Source organism: Cololabis saira, chromosome 11, assembly GCF_033807715.1.
Source record: "Cololabis saira isolate AMF1-May2022 chromosome 11, fColSai1.1, whole genome shotgun sequence".
NCBI lineage: Eukaryota > Metazoa > Chordata > Actinopteri > Beloniformes > Belonidae > Cololabis > Cololabis saira.
In genome coordinates this window covers 25,503,691-25,522,823 of record NC_084597.1, presented here as the reverse complement: position 1 = coordinate 25,522,823, position 19,133 = coordinate 25,503,691, and the positions used below count along the sequence as shown (strand labels likewise).

At 38.9% G+C, this 19,133-nt stretch overlaps 2 protein-coding genes across 5 annotated transcripts in view; both read left to right on the top strand.

Moving 5' to 3' along the window:
- Positions 1 to 2,524, top strand: part of pdlim5b (PDZ and LIM domain 5b) — a 36,127-nt gene extending 33,603 nt beyond the window's left edge. For all 4 annotated transcript variants that reach the window (XM_061734165.1, XM_061734164.1, XM_061734163.1 and 1 more), the window contains 4 exons: positions 734 to 914; positions 1,443 to 1,563; positions 1,658 to 1,773; positions 1,876 to 2,524. In XM_061734165.1, coding sequence (XP_061590149.1) covers positions 734 to 914; positions 1,443 to 1,563; positions 1,658 to 1,773; positions 1,876 to 1,965 — 508 coding nt within the window. In that variant the 3' untranslated portion in view covers positions 1,966 to 2,524. The remainder of the gene's footprint in view (positions 1 to 733; positions 915 to 1,442; positions 1,564 to 1,657; positions 1,774 to 1,875) is intronic.
- A 1,243-nt stretch (positions 2,525 to 3,767) lies between these two features.
- bmpr1bb (bone morphogenetic protein receptor, type IBb) overlaps positions 3,768 to 19,133 on the top strand; it is a 58,870-nt gene continuing 43,504 nt past the window's right edge. Inside the window, exons 1-3 of the mRNA XM_061734161.1 lie at positions 3,768 to 3,888; positions 8,268 to 8,335; positions 11,909 to 12,011. The gene's annotated coding sequence lies outside the window, so the exon portion shown is untranslated. The remainder of the gene's footprint in view (positions 3,889 to 8,267; positions 8,336 to 11,908; positions 12,012 to 19,133) is intronic.

Sequence of the window (19,133 nt, the reverse complement as noted above, 5' to 3'; positions counted from 1 at the left end):
AGTGTGGAACAAACTGTCACACAATGTCGAGAGAACGAGACAGATTCAGGAAATTTCCATCAGGGGATGAAAAAAGAAAAAAACTAAAGAAAATGGATGAGTTTTTAAACCTCTCTGAAAGGCTTGTTTGATAAATTTGTTACAAAAATCACTGACCAATCTGACCGGGTCTCAAGCAGCCGCGGGGCCCCGCGTCGAGGCAAGCCAAATGATGATGAAGCAGGGGAAGGTATCCAGTATTTTGCTAATTGGAGAGTTAAAATTGCGCATATAGACACCCGATCCGACCCGAAAAACCCAAAAATTTCGCGAGGGCCCCCCCAGCCATTTCGCACAGGGCTTCGCAAATCTCCCAGGCGGCTCTGCTTTTATCTGAACATATTTTAAAACTAGAGGAGATCACGCTTTCCAATCTATTTCCCCTCGACTGTGGAATGCTCTACCTCCTGTTCTGCATCTGGCCAATAGTGTTGACTTAAAAAAAAAAAAAAGATGTTTGTATTTAAACAAGCTTTTAGTTGAATTTTGACCTATTGTCATTTTTTACATCCATCTTAGCCTCTGTGTTTTAACTAATTTCATTTTAGTTTACTCCGCATTTTACTGTAAAGCACTTTGTGATTTTATCTGTGAAAAGCACTATAGAAATTAAGATTGAAAGATTGAATTTGAAGCAGAACTTTTGCTTAAAGCTTCATGCTTGAATAATATTGTCTCTCGCTTGCTCTCAAAGGGGTCCTTTCCTTGTGGCCATGGGCATGTCATGGCACCCTGAGGAATTCAACTGTGCTCACTGCCACTCCTCCCTGACCGAGTGTGGATTTGTGGAGGAGAAGGACCAGGTGTATTGTGTGCGTTGCTACGAGCAGTTCTTTGCTCCCACCTGTGCCCGCTGCAACCAGAAGGTTCTCGGGGTACGTTTAAAATCATGAGAACATTTTATTCTCTGCCTTCTGTCTGTCTGTTCTAAATGCTTTTTGAGTTTACATCCACCAAGCTATTATGTTATCTATTTTTAGTTCCCTATGTCCTGATATGGAATGTGTTTGAGCAAGACCTGGAATGTGTGGAAAAAAAAAGAGATCTTACTGTAATTATGTTAGCATTAAGTCATATAGAAGCTGTGGCTAACTTTAGAAAAACCATTATACATTTTTGTTTCTACTGCATATATCTAACATACGTTTATTTATAGCTGCAGTTGTAGTAGGTCAGAAGCAGCTTCTGTGAGACTGGCAATACTAAAGTGATGCAGTCACCGATGCACGGCTGTTATGTGGAAATATAATGTAAAACATAACAAGGAAGATAAGCTATTGCGTCTTTTATTTTTGTACCCTTTTCAAATTATTTGAAAACATGCATCTATAGAAGAACAAAGACATGTAATAATAGCTTGGAAAAAATGTTCAATGTTTGTATTTTTAAACTTTTCTCTGCAGGAAGTCATGAATGCCCTGAAACAGAGCTGGCACGTGTCCTGCTTCGTCTGCGCTTCCTGCCAGCAGCCAATCAGGGGCAACACGTTTCACATGGAGGATGGACAGCCATACTGTGAAAAAGGTACAGGAGGAAGTAGCCAGCAGCACAAAGAGTATTGTTAAGAAAGCCATGTGTGCAAACTGGCTAACGTTTTGTCAACGCACTAATAACGCAGACTACTACTCCCTGTTTGGGACCAACTGCCATGGCTGCGACTTCCCCATCGAGGCGGGGGATAAGTTCCTGGAGGCCCTGGGGTTCACCTGGCATGACACCTGTTTTGTGTGTGCGGTAGGTCCAGAAGACAATTTCACTCTGGAACATATTGGTAAATTTCGGCCGGTACCATGTGAGTAACAATACTTCTCTGTCCATGTTTGTCTCCTTTCACAGGTCTGCTCTGCAACTCTGGAAGGCCAGGCATTCTTCTCCAAAAAAGACAAGGCTTTGTGCAAGAAACATGCCCACACTGTCAACATCTGATCTGCGATTGTCACTTTTAACCAACGTAGGACAACAAAGCCTGTTTACAGGAGTTTATCAGATGTAAAGCATATTAAGATCTAAATGATCTGGTTTACTGGTTTAAGCGTTGTTGTGTAATAACGGTTGATCAAACATTCCACTGTAGCTTTAAATTTCTTCTAATATTTTGTCAATTTGCTGTTCTCGTTACTGATTTCATAACTTTTTTTTTTCTTGTAGCTGAATATGCTAATATGAGTACATTTCAATGCACTGTTAGTATTTGTAGATTTTGAATAAGCATGTTTGGGAACTGGGTTGATTTAATTGTAATAGAGGCATGTTGAGCTCTTGATGAGGCATTTGTGTTCGGCACAGAAAAGAGTTTACTGCAGTGACCTACTGAGCCCTTCGGAGGGTCACAGATCATCATAAAATATTTTGATGTGTAAAGCTCTACGAAAGCCAGAGCAAGGTTTGCAAATCTGGATTATTTAATTTAAAGAAGAAAAAATATTTATTTGTAAGCAGGGATCTCGTGGTCAACATGTAATGGAAATAAACTCAAAAATGTTAAGATCATGTGGCATTTAATTGTTCCTGATAAATGATTAACCACCTGTTAAATGAGACATTTTATCTGACTTCCTGAGGCCTCAATGAAATGTTGGTCAAAATGTCAGAAATTTGGTACTTTTTTTTCTTTTCAGTTTGTTTCCTTGGAGCTGGTTTAAGACATTTGGTGCAACAGCTTGCTACCAATGTCAGAAATACAGAAAATGCAGCGAGAGGTGAAATTGAGTGGATTTAAAGCTGTAGAAGCTGCATAACTCCACTCTAATTTGGGTCTGTGACGTCACGGTATCCTGCAAACTGAACCGACATATTTTTATATTTATGGTGGCCTTAAATGAAGGGATTGTGTAATCTTAATGTTTTTTACTTGGCGGTCCCTTCAGACACTCAAATATATGCTTTCAAGCACAAAAATGCATTTTTTGTAATATGCCCCCTTTAATAATGTATATGGAAATGTTCAAATTACATTGTGCACTTGCTTTTTCAATGTTCAGGCATTTGAGTGTACATTTGAAAAGGTTAAACAACGATTCGAGACATCAAGTGGTGGTTCAGTTGATCTTGTTTTTCGTAGTGACTGTACTTTATATGAGTAATAGCCATGTGAAATTGTATTCCTGGCATTAAAACGTGCACCCCCAGCTCCCCCAAGTTGAACCATATTTTCTTAACCCTCCACTCTGAAAATGTTTATGCTGCAATCTTCTTCAGGACTTTGTACCATGATGACTGTGGGTTTTGGTGGAATTTTCTCAATAAACAAAACTTATTTGGATATATACTTCAAAAAGCTGAGTTCTTCCATCATTTTTTTTCTTCCAAATTGTAATTGGTTCACTTGAATAGATTCTTATTTATTTGACTAAACTGGAGTATCAAACATAAACTATGTCTTGCGTGTAGTAAATTCCTGGTATGTTGGTGAGAGGAAGCCTGCACAGACAAGACGTGCATGTGGCTTGTAAATCTATAGTAGTGTCAGTAATTGTTCAGAAAAGCTTCAAGAGCAAGGCAGGCACGAGCACGAGCCGTCTCAGGCATGTAACCTGCAGTAGAATGGAAATGTACATCTCCATAGGGACAGGACAAACATTTTCGGTCCTATTATTTTCACTCAAACAATTAAGGCGTGTTGAGTTTTCAGTCTTGAACTTTAGCATGAGGCGAATTTGTTCCCGTGCACTTCTCCGAGGCGTCAGGGGTGGGAGCTGTTCGCGGGTGGGAGCCACTACTCCGGATTATGAGCAGAGGTGCGGACTTCACTTGGAAAACTCTGTCGCGACGGGCGCAAATGAAAGAAACAACGGAGGAGTTGGTATCGCAACGGGCTGGGACGTCTCTGAGCAGCTTTGTAGAGGAGAGGTAAGAAGATTTGAGCGGATTGAGGAGCAGCAGCAGCAGCTCTCCTGTGGCTGATGGTCCTCCTCCAGCCTCGGAGGGGTCCGGAGTTTGTTTTTCCTGCTGCTCTTCTCTCTACAATTCAGTTGATGGGGATCGGGGTGGGGGTTCATCGGGATTCCACGCTGTGTTACTGATGATGATGATGATGACAATTAGTCATTTGATCATTAGTCAGATCATCATGTCAGACCTGAACAAAAATCTTGTGAGTGTCATTGAAAGGGATTGATTTGATCAACGGAAATATTTTAATTAAAGAAAATTTGAGTCCTAGCCCCCCCCACTCTTAGAGACCTAACTTTTATCCGGATGTGGAAAAACTTTGCCTTAATTTTTTTTTGTTTTTTAGTTATACAGTCAGTACTCGAGTTGTAAAAAAAAATCAGAGGGGATGGTGGATTTTATCATATGGGGACAGATAATTTGTGCTGATTACAAATAATATAATATATTACAAATAATAGCAGTGACCAAAACACCTGCAGAAATACTGCAGGAATGACATAGCAGCAGTTAAATGCAGCCTTCTGTAAGCTTTAAATATCCACTGGGCTTACATCAAATACATCAAAACACAACAATAAAAAACAGTTTTCTGAACTTATCAATATGCCTCTGTCCTTCACAGGATAAGTAAAATGGATCACTGCAAAAATTCAAAATCTTAACAAGAATATTTGTCTTATTTCTAGTTAAAATGTCTCATTTTAGTAAAAAAATCTCATTACACTTTAAACAAGACTCATCACTGGAAAAAACAACAATTTTCACCTGTTTAGAGTAGATTTTCACTTGAAATAAGTACAAAAATCTGCCAGTGGAACAAGATTTTTTTGCTTGTAATGAGAAGATAAATCTTGTCCCACTGGCAGATTTTTCTACTTATTTCAAGTGAAAATTTACTTGAAACAGGTAAAAATAGTCAAATAAGTTATTTTTCTGGTGTAATTTTTCTGGTAATGACTCTAAATGTTGAAATAGCAGTAAAACCACATTCATTGATGAAACGACATAAGGGATGGAAAGGGGGATGGCAGTTTTACAGGGGGGGATGATTTGGACTGTTTTTATTTCAGGGGGGATGCCATCCCCCCTCATCCCCCCTCAACTCGAGTACTGTATACAGTATAACTATAATACATTGGTGAATGTATCAACTTTTGTTCAATTTTTCCTCTTTTAGTGATTTTTGTCAGATGTCACCGTTTTCATCTCCACTTGCGGCTTTTTCTAATACTCTTGTTGAATCAAAAATCTGGTTCAGTTTAGCTGCAGATGGAGGTCATGTGATACAATTATACCTTTGGTCATCCACAGAGAAAGGTTTCACTTCCTGACAGCTGCAATCATTTGTTAGATACTATGTGCAGATATCTACACTGCCTCTGTTAAGTTTCTTTTGCAATCATAAGTTTGCCACCACACAGTAAGATGGAGCTGATGGCTCTGACATCACCTGACATTTACCTCAGCATCCCAGAGTGAGGGGATGGTGACATGCCATCTAATGTCCTGTGATGTTGGCTGGTATCCTAAAATCCAAACCTCCACAGGACAGAGATGCTCATTAAGAAACAGCTGGAGCAGTATTAAGGATTAATAGAGTGAGTAAACCACCGGTTAGTTCTCGCTTTGCATAGCTGCCTCTGGCAGGAGTAATACCCATTCTTACGCTTACATGATAAAGATGGTATGTCAAGTGAGGGTGCCTGGCATGGCAGCTCTCTGTGGTCTACCGCAGACTCCAGCTTCAAGTGTTTCAGTGTGTCAGCCTCTCTGGCGGTGATAGCCAACACAGCATGCATGTGTTTGTGTTCTCCTTGTTAGTCCACTTAGATTCACAGTATGAAGGCAGCCCTGTCTATTCAGAACGTCTAAGTCGGAGTCCTCAGAGAAGTCTGTGTGTAAGTGACTTTTGGCTAATGGTAATTCCAAAAATGTGTTTTTCAATTTGATACAAATCAGCTCACAGTGTTTTTTCCAAATGCACGCACACTTAATGATCTCTATCCATCAAGTTAAAAAAGTCAAGCTTGATGCAGTATCTATTATTAAGAAATGAAGTTGCAGCAAGTTAATGCCAAAGAGATATAAGATTAATATAATTTTAAAATCCATTAGGTGTTTATCTGACTCATTGTTTGAAAGTCACAGGTACACTTGGTACCCTGCCCCTTGAGCAAGAAATGCTGGAGTAACCAGCTTCTCCTAGAGGTTTCTAACCTTTTGAATAAAACTGTAGACTTCAAGCTCAAATAAGCGCCTTTACATATACTGTATTCAGTTATTCACGTTTTAATGTATATAAATGCATAAAAACAAACACTCTTTATCTTGGTAGATACTGGCATGAGCTTTGGCTTGTCCACAAAGCTAAATTTAGCAAGTTGTGATCTCTCACCCTGGTTTCCTCCCTCATAATTGCAGGAAGCAAGTCCAGCCAATCCAGGCGGAGATTATTTTCTTCGTATTAACAAGCTGAATGGAAGCAGTATTATTGGAGGTCTTTCCAGGTAGTAGCTACATTTGTGGGATGAGGAAGGGGCTTTTTTTAACCAGGAAATCAGTCAGACTGAGTATCTAGTTAGTCTGCAAAAGCTGGAGAAAAGAATAAAAGACAAGCAACACCAAAGACTGCAGTTTGTCAACTCACACCCTCTGTAACATGAGTATAGCGATAAATGATAGAAAGGAAGTCAAAACAAAAACTGTCAGGGACTTGGTCCCAGAAATATGTTCTTAATGTGTTTCCCACCTACTCGAAAAATATGTGTGTTGGTCAGATCCTGTGTTCTCTTCTATAAGCACACACTGACAAAAGAGGCATTTCGGACCAAGGCTTGCAATGAGCAGAACTTTTCCAGGGTATGTCGCTGTCATTTTCTTTGTCTGCTATTCCCGAACAGACAATGTGCAGAGTGTGGAAGGTGTACAAGCAGCATAAGCCTATCACAGCTAAAGGGATGACTCTGCGTCACTTGAGGCCGTTTTAAGTCAAATCCTAAAGGTGAGAGGGTGTCTGCTAGGGCTGGGCGATATGGACCAAAAGTCATATCTCGATATTTTCTAGCTAAATGGCGATACTCGATATATATCTCAATATTTTTTTTGTGCCTTAATTGGGGTTTCCCCCAAAGCATTATAGCATAGCATCTCTGTTAGCTTCATGTTTTCTGAGGCAAACCCTTAAAAAACAGTCAGTTTTAATACAAAGCCTCGTGCTAAATGTCACACAGGTACCTTTATTAACAGAGGTCTGCACAATATCAAAATGTATAAAACAAATGAAATAAAAATAAACTGCCTGCATATATAGAATAAAAATGCTTCTTGAATAAAATAAAACAAATATCCCTTTCCTGCATAACAATTAAATTAAAATACACTGCACAATTAATACAATGTAGACAGTAACAGCAGACTTTTCCACTGAGGTTGACAGTTGTGCAAATAACAAAACATTTGTGCAAATCTCAAATAAAACATTCAAGTCAATTTGTTAAAAAATAAGCTATATCAAAATCATTTAAAAAAAAAAGTAAAAATTTTTTTTTTTTTTTTTTTTTTTTTTAAATCGATATAAACGATATTGTCTCGTACCATATCGTGTTTGAAAATATATCGATATATATTAAAATCTCGATATATCACCCAGCCCTAGTGTCTGCATACCAAACAGAAACTGGGACTGGTTACACAAGAAGAGAATCTGATAACTGATAGCGCTGCCTCCCATTCTACTTTTGGAAACTCTAGGAATTGCAAGTGAGCCTGTAGGGAATTAACAAATTGCTCTGTTGGGATGATATGGAGCTACTGTATGAGGTCTGGAAGACAAGAAGAGGTTGTTTGAATTTGAACTTTGACCGATGATCATCATCATCATCATCGTCAGTACATTTTGGCTGCGTCAACGTTGAATCCCGTCAGTACTGGAAGTACAGGCACAGTAGAGCTGATCTCATTCCACTTCTACAACTACAGCAATGCATATAGATTCCTCGCCTATTGCCTCATCTGTGGTTGTTGATGAGAGGTTAATGCAGGTGACACTTAAACCTGGAAGCTGCTCTGTTCTTTGCCTAGCAGGTCAGGGACCTTGTGAGCGAAAGCAGACATCCTGTTACTAGAGAAAGAAAGAAGCATAAAAAAGAAAACAGATGAGAAAAAGACATGGAGGGTGACGGAAAATCGAAGTACGGAACAGGAGATGGGGTACTTTGCATAAGTGGCTTAAAGTCAAAGTAGGGAAATGACACGATCTGTGAAATTTTAGTCTTAGTCCTTTCAGTTATAGATGGCTGACACATGAGCTTTTCTTGCCTTTTTTTTTCTTTCAGAGAAGAACAAATGCTGGAGCTGTGGCTGGGTAGTGACAGGATGCTTGTGGATGCCTCTTGCTTGCATGGTGAGAGGAACCTCGCAAACATTTCTTATCTATCCGAGAATATTTTAATAGGTACAATGGCATAACATTATTTAATTGCATTCTTCTTTGCAGGGCTGATACACTTATATTGATAAAAGTGAGCTCAGATGTGTAATGTGTAGTGGTTTCACTTGATGCTCCACAACAACAAAATTGTGAAGAGTGTAACCTAAAACTAAAAGCTGTATTGATGAGTACAGACTGTGCTGGTTTTCTTGCACTGGAGGTAGGGTTAGTGTGTGTGTGTGTGTGTGTGTGTGTATAATTTGAGATTGCAACGCTCTCTCTGCAGCAATCTGCCTACAAAGTGGCAAGCTAATTGGCTTTTCTGCTGAACATGTTGATAGATCATGTAAAATAAACCACAATGACTGTAGCACAATACAATTTGCAGCTCTGAAGGTCGTGGCGAGTCACAGGCTCCATCGATAGAGAGGAGTGCCGGAAATTAAATCGGAAATGATCAACTTCTATTAGAGTGTGGTACATTATGGAAACTCTCAGAAGCTTTGATTTCTTCTGACTAATGATCGGATTACAGAAGTTTGTAATTGATTTTGAAAGGTGACAAATTTTATTCCAACAAGGTTCTGTAAAGCATTTTATTCAGCCTGTTTTTCTTCCCCATTGGAAGTGTGCACGAGAAGGCATACAGTAATACCTGGGAAAACAATACTACATCACCTTTTTTCCCTGCAACATTATTTTATCACAATCTCTGAATCTATCCTATCTTTATCTATCCTCTCTTTTGAACAAACCCCCCCCCCAGTTCTATTGAAAACCTATTTTTGACATCTTGTCAGAAATGTTGGATGAACTCAACTAATGTTTTGAAAGACTGGATTTGCAGAGCCAGTGTTGTCATGGAAATGTGAATATACTGCAAATTCATTTACATAGTCTAAAACAATCTTCAAAAATTCCTGGAGCCTCCTGAAGGAGTGTGCAAAAGCACAATTTGTTTTACTAGGATGCACCAAAAAATGTATTTCTCCTAATGAATCACACTGAAGCAGTCTTCTTATATATCAGCCAACTCCTGTAATGTAGTTTTGTCACATTTTAATCAAATATCAACAAAAAACTTGGAAATCCATGTACACCCTTCAAAATTATATTTACTTTTTGTCACAGTGTTTAAAATTTGTAAGTATTCAGTGAAATAGTAAAAAAAAAAAAAAAAGAAATGGACAAAAGAATTGTACTATTTAATTTCACTGCCTCCATTTGTGAGAAGGTATATGGCAAGCTCAAGATTATTATTCCATTGATGCATATATATTCTGTTCCCTCTATTTCACTACATACAGCATATGGAGTGCTGCATCATATGATTAAAATTCCTTTTACATTAAGCCACGAGCTTCCACTACAGGATCCTTCATAAACAAGAAAATATGCTGACACAGCTCCAGCATGAAGACGGTGCTTTGTGCAGCATCTTAATAAATGCAAAACTGTGAAGAATAGTGTTACTGTACCCTGAGAGGACAATAGTAGGCTGTTTGTGTGGGATAGCCTCACCTGCACTGCTTGAATGACAGTAACCTGCTGTCCAGAGAGCAAAGGGAGATGAAGCCAAGCATCCGTTTGGGTTGGAGAGTAACTCACACCCAGAAAGAATGTCAAGAATCTGTGTGTTAAAGTTCACACTCAATCGCCATCTGTGGCTGGATCCTCGCAAATAAAAGACAGCTGTGTGTCAGTGTGAGGGTGTGCGTGTACATCTTTTAATGTGGGGAAAAAAAGCCCAAATAAAAAAAATCAATATTATTTTATAATTTATGGAACATTCTGTTTTATGTTTTGAGAAAATATAACAGTCTGGGAAGTCTCCCTTTAGCTTATAAACGTCTGACAGGTAGATAGCAGGCAGAATGTCAACCCATAATTATGCTCTCGTATAGTTGTTTATTAAGAAAAGACAGGTTTGCAAGACTGCAAGACCACCCACAATCACTGCACGAGAAGATTCAGCACTCCTCACTGGTTTAGTTCAGCAGTCCAGCTCTCAGCGTGTTATTTTCTTGATTTAATATAGCATTAAGGATGCAGAAATATGGTTTATGGCACAGAGACTTCTGAGAAATCCACAATTTCTCGCTTGTGTATCAGCATGGGTTTGTCTATTTCACCTCATTCATAGCATATCGCCATGATCTCCTTTGACAGTAGGATCTTTGAACAGACTAATCTGAGAAAGCTTTGTTTTGAAGTCTTTTCCGCTCTGCTGCAGACCACATTTGGCACCATATCCGCTTCTGCAGTGGAAATTCACGCTTCTCCGCTAAATTGCAAGTGACACTGAGTGCCACTCAGACTGTGAGAGGCATTGTGGAAACACCAACAGATGAAATCAATTTCTGTCTTGTTCACGTTAATCACATTTCTTAGCACTTAATGGGGGGGACTGTGATGGCATTCAGAGTCATACCTGTTAGATGGTCTGCAAAGAAGTGCATTGATGTCAAAGCTTTGTATTCCAAATCCTGGGAATAGAGGAAAATGTGGAGGATGCGCCAGTGACTGTGGAGGTTGGGTTTCCTTGGATCATATCGAGTGAGTTCACCATCAGAATGGCTCGACTCGTGAATGCTAATCTGTACATTTTATAACAAATGAGGTAGAATAAGACCCCACTAGGGGTGGGCAAAAATATCGATATGGCAATATATCGCAATACTTTTCCAGCCGATTCGATTTTTTTTTTTTTTTTTTTTTTTTAAATATATTTTTTAACCTCGATTTTTTTCCCATTTTATCACCCAGTGCTCCTACTTAAGTGACAGTCCTGGGCATTGCCACTCTCTACCAACCCTGGGAGGGCCCTGCACTGAGCTCAGGTTTTATTTCACTTTATAATTTATTTTTTATATAACACAATTGCCTGTCCTTAAAAAATGAAAAATAATGGACAGAGGTTTATTTATTTATGGATTTATATCTATACTGACTGATCACTGTGCCTGTCCTTGGTTTTAGTACCCATCTTTCTTGTGTTTATTATCATTTGCCACATAATTAAAGCAACCTCATACTAAATTTAATGTTAATTTCATATGATGTAAATAATATGAAAAACATATACAAATATGTTGTAACTTTAGCTTGTATAGTTATAATAAAACATTGTTTTGACTCAGTTTGTCCCATGAATTGTCACTATAATCTGATGAACGTGCAACTCTGATTTTAAGATCCATCACTATCATCTGATGTACATATATACAACTTGGATTTTAAGATGTGTAATGCATTTTTAAATTTTTCGGTGAACTATGTAGAATATAATAATCGGGATATCGCATAATCGGGATATCGCAATGTGTATCGTATCGTGGCTCAAGTATCGTGATGCGTATCGTATCGCGAGGTCCTTCCCAATACCCACCCCTAGACCCCACTGTTGATATTTCCAGTTATTTTTATCCTTTCTGGAAGAATTTGCTAAGATACTGTGCTGCATATTTGTGAGCTGCCTCTACACCTCTATACTCTCGGACACAACCCTCATTTCAGTTTCTGACTTATTTTCTGCATCACTTGCAGGATTAAGGGGCCAGCCAAAGCAGGTGGGGGGACAAACTCATATCTTCACTTTGAGACATGCTGTAACACTGGATTAAGGGCACTGCTATTGCAGAAAGAAAAGGTGAGTTATGTTACTTTGTACTGCATGTTAGATTGGCAAAAGTTGTCAACCCCTACTTTGAGTTTGTGGCAGCTGTTGTCTTTGGTTGTAAAAAGTTGTTTGCCATGTGTTATCAAGATTTTCCAGGCTTTCTGCAATGACGTAATGAATGATTTCACAAGCAGTTTTCCAGTAGACACAGTAGAGTCTAGATCAGAATTGATCTATTAATATATATAACTTTGAAAATATCTACACGCTAATGACTAAACCATGAACATCTATAGGTACTATCTACTGGCTTTCAGCAAAATATAAACCTTTCTTTGTAGTGTTTATATTGGTGAATACATTACTTGTTTTGCTTCTTGAGTGCCACAGAAGACTGATGACATCACTGAAAGAAAAGTTACACGGTTACTTAAATGAATTAGTAAAGGCAACACGGAGTCTGGCCTCAATATAGAATGTGGGAAACAACTCAACTGTGACTTTGCATCCTCATTTAAAACTCAATAATATCATCATCTTGATTTTAGAGTTGTCACCCTGACCTTTTATAAAATACACATGTTGGATTACAGTTCAAACTACTGCCTTTATAGACCCGCCATGGACATGTGGAGATTTCTCTGCTTTTCATATTAACTACCAAAAAGAAAAATGAGTCAGTTACACCAATCACTTTTCCTTCATCTTTAGTTCCGGTTTTATCCAGTCTAAGAAGAGAGCAGCTTCTCTCCTGGTCTTTCCAGGCTTCTTCTGTGGCCCTGAGAATTTAGAGGAGAGGCCAGATCAGATTACGAGAAAGAACGAGAGTAACTGCTCGCTAACCTGCTACACCCTGGATTGTTATTGCAGGTGTTCAAGAGCTGTTACAGCTGTTAATTTGCTGTGTGACACATGTGGAGCCGGAGTCGCTCATGAATGATTACACACAAGTGCACACTGGCAATTCACGGTTACAATTTGAGGATCAGAAGAAGATTTTAAGTGGATGAAACGTTTCTTTGGCTTCCATAAGAGACTGGATGTTTTCAGATTTTGTGTTGAATTTTAGATTATTTTTTTTGCCAAACATCTGTTATGGGGGAACAGTCTGCATTAAACTTCCTAAAAAAATTTTTTTAAGGGAGAGTCCTTTCCTTCCCTTCCTCTGCATCTCCACAACAGATTACCTTCCCTTTGGGCCAAAAGAAAAAAAAAAGAAAGAAAAAACAGCTTGGTCTGAGAGAAACCTCAGAAATCCCCACCCTCCAGCCAGTGGAGGGGGATCACAGCACAAAATGTTACTCTTTATTTTACCCTCTCTGTCTCGGATATCCCAGCTTTTATATTCACCACAGCTAGTAAAATCTATCAAATTTAATTTCTGTGAAAGGGAGTTATTAATGTTGCGCAAACACAACTTTCATGCCTGCTTCAATCAGATGGTAAAACAAAGAGTTTGAATCTGAGAAACACAATATTAATTTTGGGTATTTTTTTTTCTTCTTTACAGCGTTTAAATTCAGAGCAACAAACTAAAGCACCCACAACCTGTAGTGTAACATTAGATGGATAAAAATATATATTTTCCCTATAGAGCTGAACTGCATTTCCTGGTTTGAACGCTGTGTCGAGGAGAACAGACACATTTCGATGGAATTGCTTAATCTGTCATATACCTGCCTGTAGTCCATATTTGAAAACAAACCCCAAATCCTTTTAAGTACCATGTGTTTGCACTAAATACTTAAAAATGCAACTTGAGTCTGTTCAAGTCCTGCCTCTTAGGCCCCGTTTACACGGGGCAAAAACGGAGGCGTTTTCATGCGTTTTGGCCGTTCTTTTACACGAAAACGGAGGTCAAAGCCCCCAAAAACGATCATTTCTGAAAACTCCGGCCAAAGTGGAGATTTTCAAAAACTCAGTTTTCACGTTTGCGTCTAAACAGACAAAACAGAGGAAAACGGAGATTTACGTCACATTATGCGACAGAAACGTCACCAGCGGCGTCATGAGTGCGACCTGTGTTTACAATTTGTTTGGCCACCGTCAATATTTTATTTTATTTTACCTGTTCTAAATTCTCTCAGACTCTCGTTCCGTCTTGGAAGTAAAGCCTGAATTATGGTCCCGCGTTAAATCGACGCAGAGCCTACGGCGTAGGGTACGCGGCGATGCGCGCCGTACGGTGTGCGTCGCCGCGTACCCTACGCTGTAGGCTCTGCGTTGGTGTAACGCAGAACCATAAATCAGCCTTAACTGGAAGTTACACGTGTCATTTGTTGATGTTTTTTCCAGGATTCTGATTGGCTGGCATGACGTTAACAGCGTTTTCATGCGAGTCCGTGTAAACGAGGATATTTTTGAAAACGGAGAGGGGAAAATATCCGTTTTTGTAAATACCCGGCTACGTGTAAACGTGGCCTTATAGTTCAATGAAACCAGTTCATATGTTATCCTTCCAAAAATAATTTTATGTGCACTTCTCTTAAAACACAAATCACCATATGAAAATGCATTATTTAGAGTAAGAGTTTGTCCATGAAGGTTTCAGATGTCTGTCAGTTGTTCAAGCAGGCAACATGCATTGTCAGAACTCTAGTGTCATGTACAAAGTATGTACATAAGATGCACAGATACACATTGATCAGTGGCATTGCTTCGCTTACTTGTCACATAGAGCATCCATGCCCTTAATGAGTCATGACTTTACATTTTGATAAAGTTTAAATTTGTTTGACGTAAACAAATATTTAAAAAAATTCTCCACAGTTTCCGTGAAAAGAAAAGTAACTGCAAGGAACTTTTTTTTTCTTTCTTTTTTTTAATACCAACATGTTAACATTTACTTTCACTTTAAATTGGGTAATTTTATCGTCAGCGTCTGCGTGGAATGACCTGTTTTAGGAGTCAGACTAAAGTGAGTATTTAAAAAATCTGCAGTATCTGACACTTCCACATAAGCTTTATTGTCAGCGCCAACAGCAGCTGAAATATATTTTTAACACTATACTCTGTTATCATCTGCGGGCAATCTGGTTTTAGATGATCTCTTTTTTTTAGGTTATCTGAAACATTGGCCATACCCAACAAAGGCAAGGAGGAGCATTTAATTGAATGATTTGTTGAATTGCTACATTTTGCTATCACTAGTGGTTAATTTGTAGCCAACATCAAGAGACAAAAATCAACATTTGGACACTTTCTCAATACACACATTTTTTTTTTGCATTCTCCAGATTGTGCAGTTCTTCTCATCCTGCATACTGGGCTCTACATTTTGGCAAAATCAGAATACAGTAATATAGTACGCAGTTTCAAACAGCCTAATTTTTCCCTTTTTCGGCAACAGCCTAATTGACTCCAACACTTAAAAGAAAATGGCAAAAATATAAGATCTGAAACTGTCTTGAATCAAGTTAGGGTTAGTGATTTGGTATATTAAATTCCCATTTATCACATGTATGTCCTCATTTTGAAGTATGTTCACATTCCTGAAGACTATATGAAATGCATATGCAGCAGGTGACCTGCTTTTGTGTTGAACAGTCATTTTCTCCATGTGTTTACTATGAACAACACATTAGCAGTTCTCTGGTACTTTTGTTAAAGATTAGGTATCATTAAATACTGAACATATAAATACATCTCAAAACTTCCCCTAGTAAAGTAAGTGGAAGACAAGTGGCTTTTGTCGAAAGTGCCAATTTTTTTTGCAGTTTCACTGGTTACGCTGATTTAAAGTGTCTGTTGAAAAGACTTTTTTACTTGTTTTCTTCTTCTCTATGTAAAGAAAAGTCAAGACACTGGGTGTTCTCCACCTTTTAAAGCCTGTGTTTATTTTACATTTTAAAATTTTAAAAGGCCTGTGAATTAAGAAGTGAGTAAACTTGGTTGGACAGTTTGAGGAGGAGGAAGAGGAGAGTGGAGAGGAAAATCCAAAATGTGAAAATGACTGGAACTCCCAGGGTTTTCTAAACAGGACTCAAGATTTCGTTACACATACCTGGACAACTGAGGATATGGAAAAACCCCTCCCATGCATGCATTTAGCGACTGGGTTGGTCGGAGAAATAAAGAGTAATGCAAAGTAAACAGAGCAGAGAGCACTCCCAGCCAGCAGAGCCAGCACATGCCAGTCTCAGAAATGTGCAGAACCCATGGTCATCAATCACAGACAGTAGGACTTTGTCGCGCCATATCGGCGCAAAAGCAAATCACCTTGTTAAGCTGTTGTTCTTTCCCTCTGGTGATTAATACAGACCACACTGATCCAGCTTGGCATCAGTGTGTCATTACAGACAGCGAGCTGGCATTATGGGATCAGCTGAGTGAGCCAGGAGGGACATGTATGAGTTCCAAGCAAAGAAATAAACATTTTTTACAGTGATGATATGAATTCTGGGCCTGTCGCTTCACTTTTTAGCCTGCAGTGGAACTCTGAGACGAGTTCAACCTTTCAATGACAGTGTAGGTCTTGTCTATTTCAACATCCCTATTTTGCATCTGTACCAACAGACAACAGACACCGTTTAGAGCATCAGTCCCGGCTTGAATGGCAGTTTAAGAAAGGCTTTCAGAAGTTGGAAGTGCCCTGACAGCAGCTTTTTGAGTCAGCTTTTATTAGGACTCATCCAAAGCACTCAAGTGACTGATGATGATGAAGCATCAATCAAAGCAACGTTAACAACAGAGTACTACTAATGCTCTTCATTTGTCAATAAGGCCTGCAGGCTGCTCAGATCTCATATTAGGTTTCATTGATGGTGCTGTGGCGCATGGGTACCATCAGTATGAGTGAATTGTGGAAATATTCTCATGGTGGCTTGACAGTCTACTGGTAAGTACTGGTAAGAGTATAGGTGCAGGCAGCAAACCAAAACAAAACTGAGACAGACAGTCCTAAGAAGTCAAGCTGGAGTTTAGATCGTAAGCCTAAACCTTCCCAAGGGGTCACTCAGAGACGGACAGGGAGTGATGTAGGGATATAGGAATAGAAGGAGGGGGTTGGGAGATCCTCTGACAAAGACACAGGCTCCAGGGTTTCTTCTTTGAAATCTAACTTTATCTCCGTAAACATGTCTGGAATGGCACTCTCATTGTATGTGTGTGTATGGGTGTTTTATTTCTATCAAGTAAGCTAAGCTAAGCCAAGTATATAAAAAAGTACATAAACTCAGCTGAAATACAAGAATGTTGCTCATTTTTTAAATGATTAAACGACCTGGGGGTGGAGACATCTCAGGGGGTTATGATGTACATTTTTAGGCATGTTTCTTTTTGCTCCCCTCATATCTTTTTGCCTTTATTGGGACTGAATATACTGAATATTTTAAGTCTCTATGGATTAAATGTAATAGGAAAAACAAAAGACGAAACTTGGTGAGTCGGGCAAAGATATTTAGATGGGTTACTTGTTTGACAATTTGATTCCCATCTGTAAAAGAGTGTGATTAAGAAAACTAATTTTGCTAACTTTACCACTTTCGGTGTATTAACATACAGTAAGTGTTTTTGAGCATGGTGTTTATATGCACTTAGTCTAACCAGAAAAGAAGAAGCTAAATTGCACCCGAGCAGAATAAAGTGGGCATATATTCGTCCAATATCCATCCAAATGGATGGATATTGCTTTGATGCTGCATACCAGATGAGAAGATCAATATTCCTCTCATGTTATTATGCTCATTATGAATCTCCAGCTAGGAAGCAATAAGCCTACTTGGATTTGCTGCAGCGCTACCTGCACTAATCAACGTGCCACTCCAGCAGTTACTAATCTCCTAAAACATTAAATGCGTTCCTCAAAACTATTTATTGCATAGTTTCTGTCATGAATACAAAAAAAAAACTACACTTTTTTTCTTATTCAGTTTATAGTGATCTGGGAAATTGCTGATGTGGTCATGCGGGCTGACGCTGGCCGGCCCTGTATCCTGTGACTACTATAACACTTCTAATATTGGGGAACTTTAACTGTAAATATTTGAACCAGGGACAGATTTCAAGAAAGCCGAGGAAAGCCTATTATTTCGGATAGCATTTATTGCATTCAAGCTTGCATTGAAAGTATCAGAATGGTTAAACTATAGTATTTACCTTCTATTGCTTTTAGTGTAACGGTGATAGAAACAGACCTCTCTCTTGACATTATTATGTGGTAACGTGTTTAGCTGATATAAATATCAGCTAAACGGAGACTTACCCACACAGTAAAGTTTAAATATCTTGTATTATTCAGGACTAGTAATTTATTACCAATGTGTTTTTGTTGTTTTTCGTTTTGCCACAAGATGCAGATACTGTACTTAATTCATTTTCAGTGAGATGACAGGGATGGGTCTAATGCTGCCTGGTTGCGTGGGTGGGCGGCTAGCCCCACCACTAGCCAAAGTGTGTACCAGGCTGTGTTAGGCAGCTTTCTAAAGCTGTAAAAAGAAGAAAAAAAATAGATTCAAACTGATATAGTTTCAAACCAGATATCCCTATAGTTAGAAAAGATTAAACCAAAAAAGTACTCTTATGGGCCTATTAAAAAACGACATACTTTATTTTTTTCTAGAGGGGTACTTTAACAAAATGTGCAAAGAGACATCCTTGGCTTGGCTGTTGTCTGGTAAGAGTTAGTTTAGCTCCCTCTTCCTGCTTTCAGTCTATTTGCCCAGCTATGCTAATTTTGTCCTGCCTCAGCTTCATTCCAGCATTATTAAAACTGTTAAAAGTATTTCTTCAATTGTACAATAATTTAATTTATTGAATAAACCTAGACTTCTTTTGATGAATTTTTTCTGTGTTTTGGCCTACAGAAACCCGAGCAGGCTATATTTCTGCCATCCACAGACTCAAGTTTACCCTACAAGCTGAGTGTAGATAGAGTTCAGCAACATTCTGAAGTTCTTAATCCCCTCTGAGTTAAATTGATGGCTCACTGTGTCCAATCATTTCTCCACCCACTGTCTACATTACACACAGGGTGACAGGACATCTGTTTTTGCGCCTTGTCATGATGTATCAGTGCCTGCAAATGTGCGCCTTTGCAGTGGTCCTTGCAAAGTGAATGAATGTTGCGTGCCTTACTTAGCCAAGTGTACTGTGCCCATGCTTTAGTCTCTGACTCTGACACTGGTCCCTCATTAATAAATCTGGCAGAGTTTG